Below are 23418 nucleotides of genomic sequence, written 5' to 3'. Positions count from 1 at the left end.
GTATTTAAACAAAACAAATATTAAATAATTAAAATATAATACAGATATTTTATGTTGAACATTTTTATAACTTTTTTTAAATTATTTAAAATGAACATATTTTAATATAGTTTCATAAAAGATTATTAAATAATAAAATATTAGTTTAAATTTTATAAAATTGTGAAAAAAAAGTTAATAAATAATTGTTAGAGTTTAAACTTATTATAAAATACACTAAAAATAACTTTCAAATATACTTGAAATTTATTCAAATTTCATAAGTTCTCTGTCGCAGTTGATTTGGGCCAAGTTTAAAAAGTTTTGATAATGTCAAGTACAACTCATGTTAATTTTTGAATTTACATTTGTCTTTAACATTAACTCATTACAATCCAAAAGTTTTTCTTTTGTATTAAATTGATTATATTTATAATTTTTTATTCGTTAGGAACTATTAAATGAGTATAACTTCCTTTTTAAATTTCAGACAAGTTATTTTTAGTACTTATACTTTAAATCAAGCTGAAAATATTTTAACCAATCATGAATCTCGATTATATTTTTAAGATAATTTTACGAAAACAAATTATTTAAGATCAATGTTAAAGAGAAATCGAATAAAACTAGTCCTATGATAATCTGATAAGTTTCAACTTAGTTATTAAAAAATTTGAGACAATGAATATTAGAAAAAATTTTCTGTCTTTTGCTGTATCTTACTTCAAAATAGAAATAATTACAATTTGATTTTTTAGATTCAACAACTAACAAGATTTCATAGAAAGCTTGCATCTAAAATATTTTTATAATTTCAAATTTGAATGGCATATTAACAATAATGACAATAAATTAAACAAGCAAAAATATCAAAAATTGTATCTTAAGAATGGTTCAAATTTTAATTATTAAAAAAAATATATTTTGATAATGTAAAAATTTATTCGAAAAAAAAAAACAATGTTTAGAAATTAAAAATGTAAGTAGAAAGAGTACAAAATTGATTTTTTTTTTAAACATTAGTTGGATGAACAATATTTTCATTACCATTATAACCATTTGAAATATTTGAGTTGTTACTTTTACCATTCTTAATAATAGGAGTATAGTCCATTCTTTCATTTGGAGGAGTCTCAGGACATGTTTCAACATCAGCAATAATACTAACGCTTAATATAAATTTTTCTTGTGGATTATATTTTTTACATAATGTTATTAAACTTTGTTCTTTCTTTTGAAGTTCTAATATATGTATAGGATAAAAAAAGAGTAGTGTTTTAATGTTTATTCCATTAAATACTTCCCATCCTGCATTCAAATATTGTCTTGCTTTTGATATTGTATTTATTCTAAAATTAACACTACCTCTACCATCATCTTTATATCCCTCTCTAGCTATTTTACTCATATACCATTGTGCTTCTGGATCTTTTCTTACTTTCATAATTATTTCTTTACATAAAGTATTTATTCGTGCATAACTACATCTATCTCTATGATTATCATAATTAATTCTACGACAATCTCTTGAGCAATAATAATTATAACAATGTTTACATGATACATAATGATTTTTTCCATCATGAATTTCTTTTACTTTTGGACAATTACTACATCTAACATATATTTTTTCACCTTCAACTAACTCTTCAACAGATTGTGGATTTTCCAAAATTTGCCTCCATACATCTATATTATTACAAAAGATAGATGGCCCTGAATGAAAAAATCTAGGAAAATTTTGAATATCGAAAGCTCTTTCATCAGAAAAACCAATCTTTCCTGATGGTACAGTTTTTTCATATATTTTTTCCATTGCTTCCTCAACTGTTGTTGTGGAAGTATGACTTTTAATGGTAGGTTGACTTATATTTCCAGTAGATTGTGGTGATTTTGAACGTGTAAAAGTATCAACGACTTCTATTACACGGGCATTAGAATTACTTGTTGTTGATGATACAGTATATCCAGTTGGTTCAGCCTAAAGAATATTTTTGTTGATAAAATATTATTTTAACTATTAAATTTTTTTTTAAGTTATTTAACTATTAATAAGGTATGATTTATGCAATTTATTTTTTAAAAAAAAAAAGGTAAGCAAAGGAAAAGAAATATTTTTATTATTATATGTTATAATTTATTTATTATAATAATAAGGAATGATAATTAAATTTTTAGGATAATAATAAATGAAAAAAATTGGATTAAATGCTTTACAATATTTCAATGTAAAAAAAAATATTGTTTAAATTATTTTTTATATTAGAAATGAAAGATAATTTGTTATAATATTAATGATATGGGATAATATGGTTGAAAAATAAAAACAAATTAGGTTAAAGTAAATATTGAATGCAGGCTAAAGAGCACAAACCTTAATTTGATCAGCTCTTCCTGCCATTTGAAGAGAACTACGACTTCTTCTCATTTCTGCTATCTCATCTTTGTATTTGTCAAACATTCCAGGTGGTATATGAATACCTCCAATTGGTGTTGTCTTTTTTGTTGATGATGATTGTTGATAATCAGTATCATAATTTGGATATGAGGATGTTGTAACAGTGTGATTGTAAGTTTTTGTAACAGTTTCACTAAAACCTGTAGATGGATTTTCGTAAGATTGTGTTACTTTATAACTTTGTCCTGATTGTGGTCTATTATCTCCATTGTATTGATCAATTGAAGTTGTTGGTCTATTTTGTTGCCTATTTTCATACCAATCTGGAGTTGATAATTTTTCTGTAGATTTTCTAAATCTTAATTCATGTTCTGAAAGGTGAGTAGTACTACTATCAATTGGATAAACTGCTTTTTGTAACTCATTCTCTGGTGGAGCTGTTTCTTCTCGTTTAATTCTGTCTAAAAGGTAATCAGCAGACTTTGATCGTGTATGAGGATTTCCATCATCCTGAATATTATTTGATCTACTATATCTAGTGGTTGATTCTGTTGTATATTGATATGCTTGACGTGAACGATGTACTTCATCAAGATTTGTCTCTTCCATCTAAAAAAATTATAAATATTATGTAAATAAGTTTAGTTTAATTTTAATTATTTAAAACAGTGATTTAATTAATCTTTAAAAAAAAAATTTTAAAATTATTCTTATTTTAAAATGCAGACATAAATGCAACAACAAAGGTAAGATTGATAAACATAAACAAGACTTAAATATGACAATATTTCATACTTCTAAACTAATATATATAAACAAAAAAAAAATCATGCACTTTTTAAAAACAAAAAAAAAAGTTTTCAAATTAATAGTATTACCGTTCTCCTAGATGCTCCAAGAGCATCTTTTCCAGTGTCAACATTAGTTTCCACAAAACTGTTATCCCAATAAGTAGACTTGCTATAAAGATTTGGTTGACTTGACTTGGTACGATAGTGACTATATTGTTTTTTAGCTTTTTCTAGTAATCTTTCTATCTCCTATAGATGGAAAAATATAAAAATTATATAGAAATTTTACATCATACAAAAATTAATACAACAAAGACTGTGAGGTAATTAATAATAGTTAATGTGAAGACAAAAGGTTAGTTAGCAATTTATAAGTTTTTTTTTTTTACTATTAAATATTAATTGTTAAGAGAAAAAAAATGTTTAAATAAAAATTTAAAAAAATTCAATTGAAACTTACCTCTTCATATGGACTAGGACCCATCTTTGGGTATGCAGTACCAGGAAAATCAATGTCTGTTTTACTACTAAAAGAATCATCATGAAACTTTTGAAGTAATGGTCCACGATATTCAATTTTTCTTTTATTACTCAATTCTTCAGCAGATTTTTTAAATTTTTCATTTATAGGATCATTTTTATTATCATCACCCTTCCCACCACCTATCATAAAATTCTTTTTTGCTTTATCTATATTAGATTTATATTTAGACATTCTTGATGAATCATTTCTATAAAATTCTTCATCACCTTTTTTTGAAAAATATAATCTATCTTTACTACTATCCTCACCATAAGGAACTGTTAAATCTTCAGTTACTAATGTTCTTGTATATTTATCAATAACTTCTCTATGTATCTAAAAGAAATCAATTTTTTTTATAAAATAAAGCAAAAAAAAGCTGGTATATTTAATAATAAAAGGAAATCATGATAAGAAAAAAATATTTAAAAAAAAATATATCAACCAACACCCTTTAGGATAAGTGAATAAGTATAAAATATAACATATATATTTTTAATTACATAATATAAAAAGGTTAAGAATACAAAACAAAAATTTTTAAACATACTTTTATAAATAATTAACACATTCAATTTTTCATTTTTTTTTAAACATAACATCAATTTGTTTGTAAAAATAATTATTCATTATATAGAAAATATACTGTTTTTAAAGAAGAAAAAAAAAATGAACATGCACAACGACTAAACAACAAATATTTTTTTTTTTTTTTGACTTTATCCATTATAAAATTGTTAAGATTAATAAAAAATATTATTTTATATATTTTATTTTTTTAAAGTAATTCTTTTTTACAATAGTTAATTGTGTAATTGAAAGGAAAATATTATAGTTGAGTGATAAATGTTATAGGATAAAATAAAGTTTTATAATTGTGAATGAAAATAAAAAAAAAAAAAGACGAAAAGTAAATATTATTTTAGTATAAAAAAAAGGAACATATAATAGTGCATACTAATTAAAGTTTTGAAAGTATTAATTTTATGTATTGAAAAAATTTCATTGGACAGTGATGATAATTATTCACTTATCAAAAATATTGTGTGAAGGTTGACTTTTTTTTTTAAAAAAAAAATATGGAATTTTAAAAAAAAAATTAAAGCTAACATATAAGGTTTCTTATTGTTAGGCAAAAGACTAGGAAAGTAAGTTTTGTTTTTATCTAGTAATACTTTTAGTTCATTAATCTATTTGTCATATTTTTTTTAACTACTTAAACTACAATAAAATTATTGTTTTCATAAAATATGACAAAAAAAAACGAACTAAAAGAGTGATTTTTTTTTGTAATAGAAATATTAATTAAAGATCACTGCTTTGAATAATAGTTTTGATAGTACGAACCTTAGTAGTTATCTCTCCAGTTGTTGAAGTAGGAATATTTGAAAGATTTTCTCTAGAAAAGTATGGTTTTCTTGTTAAACGTTCTAGTGTTTCTTTAGATGTTAATGCACTTTTTCTTTTATCTGCTTCTTCACGTTCACGTAAAAGTCTTCTTTTTTCTTGTTCAAAAAAGTCAAGTTCCTCTTTCTTTTTATATAATTCATCAAGTCTTTCCCTGGATCTTGAATCTATCATCCTTCTTTTTGATTCTCTTTCTTCAACCTGTCTACGTTCCTGTTCACGATATTGTTGATTTTGACGTTCACGTTCTTTTAACTCTTGAAGACGTCTCTCTTCCTCCAAACGATCTCTTTGATGTTTTTCAGCCTGTCTTCTTTCTTCTTCTTTTATTTCATCAGCAAGTCTAGCTTTGTTACGTAATTCTTCTTCAATCATTTTATCTTTTTCTCTTTGTGCCCTTCTTTCAGCAGCAGCTTTTTCAATTTGAAGTATTTTTTGTCTCTCTTCAGCCTCTTCAAGCTGTCTAAGTCTTTCACGTTCCTGAGCATCACGATGTCTCATTAATAACATTTCTTCTTCTCTTTTTATGGCAGCTAATCTTTCTTGCTCTTCTTGTTCCTTAAGTTTACGTAATCTTTCTTTTTCTTGAACTTCTCTTTCAAGTTCAGCTAATCGTATTCTTTCTCTTGCTTCCTCCTCAGCAATTTGTCGTTTTCGAATTTCGTCTTGTATACGTTCTCGTTCACGATTTTCAGCTTCTCTTCTTTCGCGTTCCTCAATTAAACGTGTCTCACGCTCAATTGCCTCTCTTTTAAGTCTAGCTTCTTCAAGTTCTTTTTGTAACTGAGCTTCTTCTCTTTCTTTTCTCAATTTTTCCATTTCCATTTCTCTTTGTTTTATCAATTGTTCACGTTTAATTCTTTCAATTCTTTCAATTTCAATTCTTTCTCTTTGTAATTTAATTTCTAACATTTCTCGTTTCTTAGCCAATTCTTTTTCTTCTGCCTCTCTTCTGGCACGTTCAGATTCTTCCCATTCACTTCGACGTTTACGTTCCATTTCCTCTCTTTGAATACGATCTTTTTCAATTCTCATTCTTTCATCTTTTTCTCTTCTTGCAGCTTCAGATGCTAACTCTTTTTCAATTCTTTCTTTTTCTTCTTTTATTTGTTGTAAACGACGATACTCCTCACGTTCCCATAATTTTCTTTCTTCCTCCTCTCTAAATCTTCTTTCCTCTTCTTCACGTCTTCTTCTATCTTGATTTTCTCGAATTCTTCTCTCCTCTTCTTGTGTTATTTTTTCAATTCTCAATTTATATTCTTCACCAAAATCATCTTTAGTAGTAGATTCTGGTAAGAATGTGGTTGATGGCAGTGGTAATGGTTGTTGAAATTTATCAGCAGAACCATCTCTACTATAATAAGGTAATTGTGATAAAGTTTCACTTGATCTTGTTATTAAAGTTCTTGTGGTAACTTCTCTTCTAAAATATTCCTCCTGATGAGGATTTCCACCATCAACAGTTGTCCATGGAGTTGTAGAAGTTGTTCTATATTCAGTAGTCATAGTTGTTGCAGGAATATAATTACTAGCTGGTCCTAATAATGATGATGATGAACGATGTTCACGTAATATTGGTACTTCTCTTACTGTTGATCTACTTCTTCTACCTTCTGATAATAATTCATCACGATAAAATTCGTATGGTGCTGTTGATGGACCTTCTCCTTTGGAGGTTGAATAGTAGTCACTTATATATGGCTATAAATAAAAATTATATTAAATATTTTCTTTTAGAAAAAAAAAATATATATATATATTATTATTATTATTAATAATTTTTAAAACATTTAAAATATTTTTATAACTATAGAAATGTTACTTTTTACAAAAAATTTGTTTACAATAAATTATAAAATATAAAGAAAAGTTAATAGTAGATGAGTCTGAAAAGTAAAAGATGAGAGTTAATAAATAGAACAATTACATCACACAATGTTAACCTCCTCAATATTTATTATCTTTAAACATATAATTTTACGTTAAAATAAATTTCTACAAAAATTTATCAAAATGATAATAGTAAAATATATAATAGTGATTATGTGAAGAGTGATTAATCACTACAATATATATGTATAGAAAGTTATAACAATCACCAAAAAAAAAAACCTTTTAAAAGTTTATATTTAAAATTAAAATTTTAATGTTAATAAAAAAAAAATTAAATTTTAAATAATGTTACGTTAAGATATATATATATAAATAAATTAAAACAAATTATTTATTTATTACTAGAAAAGGAGACAAAAGAAGTAAATATTTCTCTAAAATAAACTAGCAACTAGAAACATTGTGTTATTCATTTTAATGATTATTAAAAAGCTTAATTATTACGTTTATATAACCGTAGAAATAAAAATAGTCACGATATTTGTATCTTTAATAAAAGTTAGTTTGGTAAAAATTTTTACAAATAAAATCATTTTAATATAACAAAATGTTAATTGGAAAAATACATGTTTTTATAACTATAAGTTATTTTGTTAAACTAGATATGGTATATAAGATTAAGATGATTTAAAAATTTTTATCATTTTCTTTTATTATTATAATTTTGTAGCATTTTTAAATATATAAATATATATATATATATATATCTATTAAAAACAAATGTGAAATAAAATTATTTATATCTATTTGTTTTTATATGTTAGTCTTTTTATAGAATAAATAATAGTTAAATTAAAGAAATAAATAAAATATGGCAGGTATTCTATCAACTCTTAAAATCAATGCCCCTAATATAGTTATGGTTGTTGAACTTTTTGTATCCCCTCTTGTACCTATCATTTGTTATAGGTAGTAATGAGGAAAAGGTAGAGTAAACTAAATCTGATATATCTTTTGATGGCCATTCTATAGTATATATACTGCCCCATATTATAATATATACATATTATTTCTATTTCTGTACTTCTAATCAAAAGACATTGTCAATTATTACCGTTTTTAATATTATCACTTCAGATAAAGATAAAATATAAGATATCTGTTTATTAATATAAAATATGCAAAAGAATATAGTATGTCCAAGTACATATATAGAAGATTAATTTTATACTTATTTACAAAATAATAATTATATTTCAATAAACAATTAAAAACTTTACCATATTTAAAATCTAACAAACTTTATATAATCTCAGAAAAATTATAATATTAACTATACTAATATAAACAAATTATAATAAAAATAAATAAATAATAATTAGAAAAAAAATTTTTTTCATATTTTTAAAATATATTTATAAATATTATATTCATTTTCTATCAATTTATATATTAAAATATTTTATATTAAAAAAAAAGAATATATATATATTATAATAACACAAATATAAGTATTATACTTAAACTATTCATCTAAAAGATATTCTTTTATAAAAAATTAAAAAATAATTTTCTTAGTCATTATTTAATATTATTTATGATTAAAAAAAAAAAAAAAACTTTTTTCTCTATCATTGTCTCGCTCGCAAAAATTTATGTACATTATTCATATTCTTGATAGTTTTGTAATTCATTTTATATAATAAAAATTTTAAATATATAAAAAATAATTCTTGATTTTTATAGTGATATAGAATATAAATTTTATTGGTTAAAATAAATTCAAAAATAATGATTATTATTTTTAATTAAATATTCTTGTTTTTATTATAATAAAAATATATTTTACTTAATCATATTTAAAGAAGAAAAAATTATGAACTTTTTATTTGATATTAAAAAGAGAGAGACAAGATATTTTGCCTAAAATAATAAATATTTTTGTAAGATTTTATCATAATATTATTAATAAAACAAGTATCAATGTTTGTAGGGAAAATTGTTTTTATAAAATATTTAATAAGAAATTTAAAAAATTTTAAAGATATATAAATAAAAAAAAATATATTTTTAGTTTTATTAGTAGTTAAATAAATGAAGTAGAGATATAAGGATAAAATTAAAGGTAAAATTTTTTTTTTTAAATTTTAAAGTTTCAAACATCATATATAATTAAAATATATATTCTTTTATTATATACAAATTTTAATTTTATATATACAAATAGTTGATATGATACTAGAAAGGAAAAATAAAAAAGTATGGAATATTTCTTAAAAAGATTAAAACATATATAAATTTCTTTTTGCAATAAAAGACATTTTATATATTTTAATAAAAATTTCCACAGGTATCATGCAGAAAAAAAATATATGAAAGAGAATAAGAGAAAGAGAGAGAGAGGGAAAGAAATTCAATGTACCAGAATATTTAAATCAAGATGATATCATATTTCTACTTTGAAAAAAAAAATCTACTTAAAGAATCAAACAACTTTATAATTTAAAGTTATATATATTTGTTTATTTAGATTAATTTTTTTGATTCTTCTTATAAATATGTACATATTTATTTCTCATATAAAATTGAAAAAGTTAAAAATGATTACTCAAACTATTTTTTTTATTAATAATATTATTTAACCCATAAATATTTATTTATCATTTCTATACATTTTAATAAAAAGACATGATGACTAATATAATTATATTTTAAATGACTTCTAACTATTTATAAAAAAAAAATTAATAATTTTTCAATTAAAAATATATTGATCATAAAATATCTATATTAATAAATAAATAAATAAGAAAACAAATTAATATTACAAAGTTTGCACAATTTTTATATATATATATTTTTTTTTAATTTACCTTTGTTAAAGGAATATTTGTTGTGGTACTCGTTACACCTGGATTTTCAAATGATGGAGTTTCCATTGCTTTGATATTGGAAAAATCTGAAATCAAAAATTATTAATATTTTCTTAAGTTATATAAATATTTACTATCTAGTAATAATTATATTTATATATCAATAAAAAAAATAAAGAGAAGTATTCTTTTTTAAAAATAGTAATAAAAATTTTTAAACAATCTTTTTATCATTCATTACTAATAATAAATAAATATGATAAGATATAAATATACATTAATAAGGTAAAATATATTTTTATATGATTAATTAATTTTTTTTTTCTAAATAAATATTTTATTAAATCATAAAATTTTTAAATATAAAATAATTACTAATCATAATATAAATATAATTTTTATTTTAAAAAATATAATAATGTATAAGTAAGACAAGAGGATAAAAAAAAAGTAAGTATAAGAAATTAAAATTTTTGTGTAATTAATGACAAGAAAAAAATTATCTAAAAGTATTCAATTCTTTTTATAATAACTTATATACTTAAGAGTGACAATTTTTATCGTTACACTCCTTAAAGATAATCTATTTGTTAATATTTAATTAAATAAAAAACAGTAAGTTATGTTTAAACTAAAATATAAAATATTATTTAAAATATATATTTTATCATTATTTTAATTAATTTAATTAAACTAAAATAATAATAATAAAGAATTATTTATATTAAAAATGATTTAAAAATAATATTGTTTATTATTATAGTTATTATATTACAACTAGGTATATATAAAGAAATAAGAATAAGCTTATTTCCTTTATCTTACTTTTACTATTATTGACAAATATATATAAATATATATATATATATTTTCTCTCTATATTATTAAAGGTGGATCACTTTTGTAAAAGATGTATAGTTAAGATGAAACAAAATAAAGAAGAATAATATAAAAAGAGATTTGTAATGTATATTCATTGTTTGATTGTGGTATGTAGCTTAAATAAAATAATATTCCTTTTACCTATATAAGGGTAAAAATGTTGATAAACAAAATTTATAAGAACCACTTAATAATATATGAAGTGGTTTAACATTTTAAAGTTTGTTCAAATTGTTTATTATAAGAAAAACATTTAAAAATGTTAAGTTTTTCAATGTATTATTAATTAGAAAATATGCTTACAAAAGTACAAATAATTTATTTTATTTGTTATTATTTGATACTTAAAAATTATTTTTTTTTAATTGTTATTTTAATTTTTAAAAAAAAAAAAAAGATATATAATAATAAATTAAATGTAATATATATATTTGTTTAAAAAAATTAATAAAATATTTATAAAAAAAAATAATAATAAAATAATTTAATAATAATATAAAATATATTTAAAAATAAATAAGATATATATATATATATAAAGAAATATGGTAAAGAAAATTGTTATAATCTTTTCTTATTCAATATAGAGGTAATACAATTGTTTCAAATAAATTTACCTGTGCCTATACTAACCTTGAGAGATAAACATAATATATTAGATCACCTTGAAAAAGTTGTTGGAGACCTCAAATAAAAATACTGTCTATGGATAATTTTATATGATGATATTAGATAAATTAGAGGATTATTATTATTTTAAGGTATATAATACTATCTATCTTATAAAATGATGCCTTTTTAAATAATTATTACTATTAAAATAATTATAAAAATGTATAATATAAATTTAAAACAAAATATAATATATTTTGTATATATCGTATATATATAATCATAATGAGACTATAAAAAATATATATATATATATTAATAATAAATGCTAAAATATTTTTAATATTAATATAAGAAAATAGGTTACTATAATTATTATTAATAAATGAAATAAAAGGAAAAAAAAATTTTTTTTTTTATATTTTAGTAAGAAATAAAAAAAAAAAAATTATATATAAAACATACCTGTAGAAATATTTGTAGACAATATATCACTTGTTGACTCAGTATGAGAGGCAACCTTAACTGGAATGTTACGAATTGTACTAGCTGTAGATTTTGATGATTCAGGATTTGTTGGTGAATATTTTTTATCTAATTTCTCCTCAATGTCAGTATAATTTCTAAAAGAACTAGGATATGATGATTCCTCTGGTTTTGTATTTTTTTTATATTCTGTATCAATTGATTTTTGTAAATCAGTTCTTGAAATTGTTTCAGAAGATTGTACTCTACTTTCTTGATTATCTTCTTCTGTTGAAGAAATTGTTGAGATTGTTGGTGGGCTATTGATATCTTTTTTGGCAGCTGTTGTAGAGATCCATGGTGTAGTTACAAGTATAGTTGTTGTAGGTGAATTTCCTGTTGAATGATATGGTCCAACAGTACCATATCCATAAAGAAATTGAGGTAATCTTTGTGCTGAATTTCTACCTGAATTATCATTTCCTTTTATTGATGTTAAAGATGACTGTTCCTCTTTATCACTATCAATTTCTTTAAATTGTTTTGGTATTTGTGATGGTGGTGCTGGGGGTAAAATTGTTGGTCTTAATGGTTGTGGTATATATGATGTTACAGTTTTTAATTGTTCTGGTGGTGGTGGTAAATCTTCATCTAATATATCAGAATTTCTTTTATTTTCATTTTTATTTGTTGATGATATATTAGTTATAAAAGTTTTTGTTACTGTTTGTTTTATTTCATTACCATCAGATTTGGTATTTTTATCATCATGATCACTATCTTCCTCAAAATGTTTTGATGCATAGGCTGCCATAATATGTGTTTCGTCTCTTGGATTTGAACAAATAGATTGATCTAATAATGAATCTCTACTTCTGTCAAGTATTATAGAAGCAGATTCTGGTGATAATCTATCAATTTCTGAGAAACTTGTTTCCTCTCTATAAATAAAAATAATATTTTTAATTATTATTTTAAAAAATAAATTATATATATAATATAAAACATTTTTTTTATAATTATAATCATTAAAGTGAAAAAAAAAAAATGATTATAATAAATAAAAATATTTAGAATAAAAATGACATTGAATAAATAGTATATGATATAAATGAATATGGCATAAAACTGTAAAAAGTAATTTTTTTTTTTATAAAAAAACTAAAAGAATGGAGATTGAAAAGAAAAATTCAACGCGTACCAGTTGAAGGGTTTTAACAATAAAGATAGAGGAAGGGGCGCTATAATTCAATGATTAGTAAGGTATTATCAATATAAGTACAAATAAAAGTTATACACATATGTGCAACAGTTTTAGTTAAATATTATGTATACACATTTGATATCAAATAGTATATTTATATTCATAGGTAATAGTTAAATTATAAAATCAACTATAGAACTCCAGGTAAATGGCATGGTGATTGGAGGAAAGGACAAATATTTGATAAAAGATATTATATTTGTATAATTTATAAAGTTTATCTATAGTAGTACTGACTACATTTGATTAATAATAATTGTTATTAATACTTAAAATAAGCAAAAAATATTTTTGTATGAAATTTAAGTTTCTAGTAAAATGACAATCAAATGTAAATTCAAATGTCTAAGTTAAATGAAAACTAATTTTAACTTTTAAATACTATCTTTAATGTATTCTAATATTGAAATTGATTTATATATAGGGTAATAAAATAAAAATACTATTTTTTTTTTCTTATAAACTATATTACTATCATTATTAAAAATCAAACATTTAAAATATATGTATATATTTCATGAAAATAGCAATAAAAAAATATTTTTAAAATATTAAAGTTATAAAAATAACATTCTGGTAATAAAATTTAAATAAATACTTTTTAATATTCATCTATAAATAATAAAATCTTTTAAATTATTTGTTATCATTTTAGATTGTATCAAAATATAAATAGTTGATAACAAATCAAAATAATTTTGTAGGTATAAAAATTTTATAATAAAAATACATTTTATAGTATCTTTTTAAATTATATTTAATATAAATTTTATTAAAAATATATTTTTTTCTATTAAATATTTATCAACTTACATAGGATATCCTCTGGTAAATAAATCTGAAACAATCATTTCTGATGTATCACGATCTTGATGAGCTTCCTAAAAATATTATTTAATAAAATAATTTATTTTTTCACATACCATATTTGTTTTATCTAATGTTTCTTTTTCTACTACTTCTGGTGTCTTTTTATCAATATCCTTTTTAATATTTTTACTACTTTTTGTTTTACCTTGTATGATTTTATCTGTAAATGGATCTAATGGTAATTCTTCGTCAATAAAAATATCTAATATCTCTTCAGAATTTCCGGAAATATTATTATTATTATTATTATTATTACTATTATTTAAAATTGTTGCAACAGAATCTGCCACTGATTCAGTTGCCTCTGATAATAAATCATCAATTGGAGAATGTGATTCTTTATTTGAAATAATATCAATAATCACTCCAGCTGGTTCTGCAATCTCCCCTAATATATCTATTGTTGGGGATAATCTTAATATTTCACCTTCTTCTATATCTTCTTTTGTTGGGGAAGTTATTGTAATTTGACCACAGGTTGTCTCTGATGACTCTGAAGAGGATGATGATAATGTTTCTATTTTTGAGGGTGAATAAATTTTGGTATCTTTTATAGTTGTTAAAAGAGGATCTTCAGATAATATGATATGTGATACAACAATAATATTTTTATCTTCCTCTAATGTAGGAGTAATATTTTCAATTTTTTCTTCTTTATCTTGAGAATCTTCTTCATGAATATCCTCAACACTTGATAATTTAGCAATAACTGATGAATAGTTATTAATAACTTTTTGTGGTGATAATAATGATGAAGCAGATGAAAGACTTCGAAGATCGTCACTATCTTCCTAAAAAAAAAATGATATAGTAATAAAATATTTATATTATAACAAGAATATAATAAATGTATTAGTTTTTTTTTTAATATAAAAGAAATAAATTTTATAATATAAACTAACAATTATAAATAAATAAAATCATTTCAAATAGAGTGTTAAAAAAAGGAAAAAATGTATTATAATATTATAAAAATTTTATACACTATATAAATTTTGATCTTGAAAAAAAAAAGAATAGTTATGTAAATAAATATATTATCAAAAAAATGTTTGTAAAATAATATAAACATTGATTATCATTCAATTATTTTATTTTTTTTGTTCTTTAACTTGTCTCTATATATAGTTTCATCTTATGTAAAATATATTATTTATAATAGAAGATTAAAAAATAATAGGAAGGTTGATTTTTTTTTTAGTATAGATTATTTTTCTATTATATTTATTATAAAGAATTTATTTAGAATAATAATGATGAGCAAGTTTTATTATCAATGGAACAGTTAAAAACTATTTTAGTTAAAGTGGTCTTTTAAAAGTGAGAAAGAGAAAGTATTAAACTTTTTTTTTGTATGTTTATTATTGTTTGTAGACATTGAATGTTGTGCTTGTACAGGTAAAATATATTAATGATGATGTGGTTATTATAGAAAAAGGATAAAATAAAGGTATAGATAAATAAATTGCCATGGCAAACAAAATGGCCTTTACTCTATCAGTATTATAATATATCATTTTATAGGGGTAACTTTTTGATTATTAGAGATAGAGAATAAGAATACTTGATTGGTCATATATATATTCTATATATGTTATTAATATTATAGTGGTTGCTATTATACCATGACGAGTTAAATTTAAATGATTAAGGTATAAGGATGATTAACTTTTAATAATATATATATAAATAAATATATATATATATATAATTTAATGTCTAATCAACAAAAAAATTTGTTTAAAGTATTACAAATAAAAATATGTTTAATATTAGTTGTATAAAATATTTTGAAAATTATTTAATTTATAAATCAAATTTCAAAATTTTTAAATATATAATTTATAAGTTTATAAAAAAAAATACATTTATATATTTAATATTTAAATTTACCTCAGTAATTGAATCCAAATATAAGGAAGAAGTTATATATGAATTGTTAGGTAAGTAATCTTGAATAGAAGTAGTATGATCTTGATAAAAATAATATGTTCCTGATGAATCATCAAAAGAATTTTTAGATAATGGTGTAGAAATATTATCATTAGTATTATTATTTCTTTTAAAAAGTGCTAATCCAACTCCAGATTTAACTCTTTCATACATTCCAAGATTTGTTGATACAGTTGTCGATTCTTCTTCATCATTTTTAGTATTATTAATAATTTCATCTGTTGTCAAATATTGTGATAATAAATTTGGTTTTAATATTTTTTCTGATGATGATGATGATGATGATGATGGAGATATAGAATTAATATTATCATCATCTATATATTTTTTTTCTTCTTCCTTATTCATACTTTCTTTTTCATTTGTTAAAATCAAATTTTTAGATAAAATATTAGAATTAAGATCAGACTTTTTTTCAGAAATATTTTTATTATCATTAAAAAAATAACATGAATGTTCTTTATTAGTTGATGATGATAATTTTAAATTATTGAATGATGAAGTATCACTTCTAGACAATACTTCTTTATCAGGTACTTTAGTAATTGCCTTGGCCTTACGTTTAGGAGATATCACTAAAATAGCCCAGGAAAATAAGATAGTCTATAAAAAGTAAGTAAATATTAAAAGAGATCTTCTGAAGTGTAGGTATGATGATACTTATAAAAGTATATATATATATATATATATATATAAATACATATTCACAATTCAATACATCTTTATTGAATAAAAATAAAATCTACCGTTTAAATTTTAACGTTAAATCAAAAGAAGTCAAAAAAAAAAGAAGAAAAGAAAGATATTGGTAGATTATAAAAGTTATATTTGTAAATTTGTCAAAATTATTTTATTTCAATAAATCTTATTTTATTATTCAGAATCAAATAAACTATACAGTTTTAATTCAGTTAAAGAAATAAGCATAAATATAAAAAATTTTAAACATATTTTAATAACTACAACAATTTTTTTGATCAATATATATTTGATATTTTTTCTTTTTATAACAAAAAAAAAATATGTATATTTGTATGAAAAGTTACTATAATTAAAATTTAGAATTTATTAAAAGAAAAATAGTTAAATAATTGTAAAAGATTTTTTTAACTTAAAAATATTTAAAATATACAATAAATGATTATATAATATACTATAATTTTTTAATTATTTTCATACACTTATAAATATAATTCAAATAATTCTATCACTAAGATATACTTTTACAATAGAAATTGTATTTGTTGGAGGTATAATTTTAAATAATTAGCAAAAGGGAACAATTATAAAAACTTATGATTGATGGATTGAATTATAAAATATGTTAAATAAAAGTTTAGAATGTCAAATAAATCATGAAGATAAAATATAATCATTTAAATATATATTTAAAGAACTCTTTTTTGTTAGGTAGATCTACTTCTTTTTTTTTTTTAAATTTTCTTAAAATTAAAAAACATTCTAAAAGAATTATCTTTGTTTAAGAGTTATGTTAATAAAAAAAAAAAGTTTATATATAAATAAGCATTGATTTACTTAGATATGTATATAATGTTAACAATATATTTTCCTACTATTTAGGTACATCATATATACATATATACTAAAGAATAAATAAAATTAATATTATAATAAAAAGTTCTATTTAATAAAAAAAAAAAAAAACTTTAATAAATATTCGAAGAATGATGTATATATATATGTATGTATGAGAAAATATTTTCTATGGTTATTATTATTGAATCATGTAATAATAAAAATAAATATTTATAAACTATTAGAAAAGTAAAATAATGAGAAAGAAAAAAAAAAATCAGATAATAAAATATAAGCTAGAAAAGATATATATATATATATGTATAACCTTTTTCATCACAATAATCTTATAATATTAATTAAAATTATTTATAAATATACTTTTAAAAATAACTTTTAAAAGTTTGTATATGGTTTATTAGAAATATCTTAAATTTAAATAGATTATTATCATCTTTAGATCTTTAATATAAAACTTATAGTTACTCTTCTTTTTCAAATTATATATGGAAGCTAAAGAATCTATAAATACTACTTATATCAATTGAAAATACATAGGCATACAAAGAGACACATTTGGAGATTAGATATTTGTATATTTATTATGGCAGTAACTAAAATTATATTATTTATATTTACCTGGTTTTGAAAGAAAATGATTTAATATATGAATCTTTAATGACAATAATAATTATTTAACTAACTAATAATGAAATTGATAAAAGAAAACTTTTAATAAAGCATCACTATTTATTGAAAGATAAATATATAGTATATAGATTAAAAATTATCATAACAATAATATAATAAGTTATAATTAAAAATAAATAAACTTTTTACTAATTAAAGTTGTAAAAATATTAATTAGGTAATATTTAAATAATTTATATTTGTATATAATAAATATTAATAAAAATATATATTATTTAATAACAATTATTTTTACAATCATCTTATTATTTTTAAATAAATTGACAAAAGAAATAAAGAATCTTTTGTAAAAGTGGAATATTAAATTTTAGTGTGGTAAAACATTTTAACTAAGAATAAGAATTGAATGTTTAACAATATTTATATTACATATTTTCTTTACTAAAAAAATGAATACATTTATGATAAAAAAAAAACAATGATAATAACTTTATGAGACATATGGAAAACAATTTTAAACATACCATGATAGCTGTATAAAATATTTTTATACCATTTCCAAATGTTGTTCCTTCTAACTTATACCTAACTGAAGTGTAAAATTTTTGGACATTTCTTCTTATCATATTTCTTGTGGTCATATTCTGGGGACTTATTTGTCCAGATTCTAAGCAATCTTCATCATTCATTATATATATATTTTTATTACAAAAGTAATAATATATTTTTATAAAAAAAATGAATGTTAAAAGAATATAAAATAGCACTATACTTTAATTAATATTTTCTACAATATAAAGTTTATATTTTTTTTATGGCTAAAAAAATTATTTTATTATAGCAATATTATATAAATACATATTTAATACATTATTCCTTATCAATAAAAAAAAAATAATTTTCTTATTAGAATTTCTATAGAAATAAAAGAAAAGTGCTACATTTATAATATAATAATAATAATTTTATTCTTGTTATTATTTTTTTAATAATCATAATAAAAACAAGAAAAATTAGCTTTGGCAATAAATTTTTTTTTCTAGTAACTAGATAAGAAAATTTTGATAAAAGAATAATTATTTTTATTATACATAAAAAAAAAGAAAAATTTTATTAGAATAATAAAAGACATCTACTTTTTTAAATCAAAATCAAGATCCTTATTTATTGAAAATGAATTAATCTAAAAATATTTTGAAATAATCATTTTTTTATATTATTTTTCAAATATAATATAAACATGAAAAAATAAATAAAATAATCTTAATATTTTTTTTTATATAAAAATAAATAAAATTTAATTTTTTTTAAATATAAATATTAAATATAGAATAAAAATATTTTATATCTTAAAATATATTTTATTTATTAAAATGACCTTTAACACCTTACAAATGGGTAATAAATAAATAAGAAGAGGACAAATTATTAATGATATCAATTAACTGTAAACCTTCTTAACTTCCTTTATTTTGTAATTATATTTAAAGAAGGTGAATGTGAGAAATGACGTTAAAGTTACTTTGTTTTGTATAAAATAATAGAATCTTCATGATCAGATAACAATATCAACAGTACATGCACCATTAGTCAAGGTGATATCTAAGTATAAAAAAATTTCCTATACTTTGTAATATATCAAAATAAAAATGATATAACTGCGAAAAGTTTTCTTTTTTTTTTCTTATAACAATCTTAAAATATAAAATAATACTATAAACATATACTTCTAAAGAACTAATCTATAATACAATACATTGTTAAATTTATACCATTTTTACATAGTTCTGATTTTATATAAGAACCTTTACCTATTTACATTGTAATGAAGAAGCTTCCAAACAAATAGTAAGCTTAACAATTACTTTTACATATTCCATAATAAAATATCAATGGAAATGTCAATTTAAGGTTCAAATTGTATACCATAGTTTCTTATACAAATATAATATATTAAAAAACACCATTAAAAATATAAAAAATTGATACAATTTTTAATCAATTATTAATTCTTTTTAATTTTATTAGTCTTTTTAATAATTTATTTTTATTTAATCATTTTATAATAAAACTAAAAGAAGATAATAGTAAAAATCTGCTATTAATTAAAAATAAATATTAATATCAGAATTAAAAATTAAATATTTTTCAATACCATTGTAAATTAATTATTCTATAGTAAAAATTTTTTATCATCCTCCTTTATATATAAATTTTTAGTTAATTAACAATTGAATAAGAAGATTACAATCTTTGATCTGACAAAAAAAATGTTACTATTTTTTTTAGAATTAATATTGTTTGACGAAAAAATTTTTTCTTACAAAATAAAAAGAAGAATATAGTAATATTTTTTTAACAATTGTTTTATTGTAATAATTATTTATTTTACTTTTTGTTTTATCTATTATATATGTTAAAATATTTCTATCTTTATAATTAATACTTTTAATTAAAATGTTAAAAAAACTTTTATATAAAATGAAATTATGAAATGTTATTTGATTGATAGAAAAAAATTTATATTGTTTTTTTTTAAATGAAACAATAAGTCTTCTTTGTCATTCAAAATATTAAATATTAACACTTTATCAAAATGATATTTTACCACAAAAATATTTTCTACTATTCTAAATGTCATTTTTATAAAATTGTTTTTCATTTTTATTGTAGAATTAAATATTATTATTTAAAATTATTATTTGTAAAAACTACAAAAATTCATTTTTATCTTGTTAAAAATATAGTTTATATTACTTTAAGTAATATAACATTTTTCCATAATTTTAGATTTGAAAATAACTAAGTATCTCCAATTTAAAAAATAATAAAATATTGTATATGTAATAATAAGTATATTTAGTATAAAAATAATAAAAACTTAAGGTAAATTCAAATATCAGATGGAATCAACTACATTAAAAAAAAATTGTCTTTTGTAAATGAAAATATTAACAGTTGTTTTAACTTTGTTGCAAATTAGATGAAGCTGAGAAACCAATGAAATTTTTTTAAAATTTCAATCGTTTATGAGATACATTGTTATCTATTTTTCATATCTCAGCTGAAAATTATCAGATTGTCATGGGATTAGTTTCATTTAATTTCTCTCTAAAAATTGGTCTAGAAAATTTTTTTTTGTAAAAATATCTTTAAAATTTATCAAGATTCATAGTTGGTCCAAATATTTCCAACTTGACCTTCAGCATGAGTACTAAAAAAATAACTTTTTTTGGAATTCCAAAATGAAACTATACTCATCTGATAGCCCTTGAAAAATCATGAATTTTAAATATAATCAAAGGTATATCAAAAGCAAAACTTGAGGAGTTGTGATGAGTTAAAGTTAGAGGCGAAAGCGGGAAACATTTTTTGAAAAAATCTGACTTCCGTGATATAATTGAAAATTTTAAAATTAAACAAACTATTCTAGATCAAATTTTTGTGAGAAGTCGATTAAACCTAGTCTCGTCCTCGTATTACTTCTTGAACTCGAGATATAGTAAAAAATGTATCTTGAAAAAGTTTCAAGTACGAAACTCATAACTCAAGTAAATGAGCTCCTAGAAGCATGAAATCAGATGCGCTGGACTTCTTGAAACATTTGAGCTATAGTCTACGTTGAAAATTTTTTCTGAAATTTAATCGTTCTTGAGATACATTGTTGGGTACTTTTGCGCGCCCAATTCTTTTGTCATCATTTTTTATATCTTACTAACTGTTGGTGATATAAAAATTTTTTGAATGCAGACCCTAAATGAAAACTAATTAGTAGTTGATTCCAGAAATTTTTTTGTTTATATCTTAATTTTGAAGCAAGATATATCAAAAGGCGGAAATTTTTTCTAAATAATCATTGTTCACGACTTTTTTATATCTCAGCTGAAAATTGTCAGATTACTATGAAACTAGTTTTATTCGATTTCTCTTTAAACCTTGGTTTAGAAATAAGTGTTTCTATAAAAATAACTTCAATATTTTCTAAGATTTACAATTGGTCCAAGTATCTCAAACTTGACCTTCGGCATAAGTACTAAAAAAAGAACTTTTTTTCGAATTTCAAAACGAAATTAGGCTCATCTGATAGCCCTTGAAAAATCATGAATTTTAAATATAATCAAGACTATACCAGAAACAAAACTTGAGAAGTTATGATGAGTCAAAGTTAGAGGCGAAAATGGGGAATATTTTTTGAAAAAAAACGACTTCTATGATAAAGTTGGAAATATTAAAATTAAACAAACTATTCTAGATCAGATTTTTGTGAGAAGTCGATTAAACCCAATCCCGTCCTCGTATCTCTTTTTGATCTCAAGATATGATGAAAAATGTATCTTGAAAAAGTTTTAAGTATGAAACTTATAACTCAAGTAAATGAGCTCCTAGAAGCATGAGAGTAGATGCGCTGGTCTTCTTGAAACATTTGAGCTATAGTCTACGTTGAAAATTTTTTCTGAAATTTAATCGTTCTTGAGATACATTGTTGGGTGCTTTTGCGCGCCCAATTCTTTTGTCATCATTTTTTATATCTTAGCAACTGTTGGAGATATAAAAATAGTTTGAACGTAGACCCTAAATGAAAATTGAATAGTAGTTGATTCCAGAAATTTTTTTGTTAATATCTGAATTTTGAAGCGAGTTATAGTAAAAGGCGGAAAAATTTTCTAAATATTCATTGTCCCTGACTTTTCATATTTCAGCTGAAACTCATCAGAATACTATAGGATTAGTTTCATTCGATTTCTCTTTAAAAGGTGGTCTAGGAAAAAGTTCTTCTATAAAAATATCTCTAAAACTTAGCAATATTCATAATTGGTCCATGTATCTTGAACTTGACCTTCAGCTAGAGTACTAAAAAAAAACTTTTTTTTGGAATTTCACAATGAAATCAGACTCATCTGATAGCCCTTGAAAAATTATGAATTTTAAATATAATCAAGGCTATATCAGAAGCAAATCTTGAAGAGTTGTGATGAGTTAAAGTTAGAGGCGAAAGTGGGGAATATTTTTTGAAAAAATCCGACTTCCGTGATATAGTTGAAAATTTTAAAATTAAAAAAACTATTCTAAATTAGATTTTTGCGAGAAGTCGATTAAACCTAGTCTCATCTTTGTATCTCTCCTTGATCTCAAGATATAGTGAAAAATGTATTTTTAAAAAGTTTCAAGTACGAACCTCATAACTCAAGAAAATGAGCTCCTAGAAGCATGAGACTAGATGCGCTGGACTTCTTGAAACTTTTAAGCTATAGTCTACGTTGAAAATTTTTTCTGAAATTTAATCGTTCTTGAGATACATTGTTGGGTACTTTTGCGCGCCTAATTCTATTGTCATCATTTTTTATATCTTAGCAACTGTTGGAGATATAAAAATAGTT

At 20.9% G+C, this 23418-nt stretch overlaps 1 protein-coding gene across 1 annotated transcript; it reads right to left on the bottom strand.

Moving 5' to 3' along the window:
- Positions 1-991: 991 nt before the first annotated feature.
- On the bottom strand, positions 992-18729 carry SRAE_2000497000 (Hypothetical protein; the record flags this gene model as incomplete). Its single annotated transcript, XM_024643916.1, has 11 exons — positions 992-1960; positions 2354-2986; positions 3256-3417; positions 3629-4027; positions 5039-6802; positions 9808-9893; positions 11767-12707; positions 13844-13911; positions 13954-14691; positions 15794-16456; positions 18565-18729. The coding sequence occupies 11 exons, from the start codon at positions 18727-18729 to the stop codon at positions 992-994; spliced, it is 6588 nt and encodes a 2195-aa protein (XP_024509536.1).
- Between the last annotated feature and the right edge of the window lie 4689 nt (positions 18730-23418).

Source organism: Strongyloides ratti, assembly GCF_001040885.1.
Source record: "Strongyloides ratti genome assembly S_ratti_ED321, chromosome : 2".
Lineage (NCBI taxonomy): Eukaryota > Metazoa > Nematoda > Chromadorea > Rhabditida > Strongyloididae > Strongyloides > Strongyloides ratti.
The sequence above is the reverse complement of the archived record's forward strand: the minus strand, read 5'-3'. Positions and strand labels throughout refer to the sequence as shown.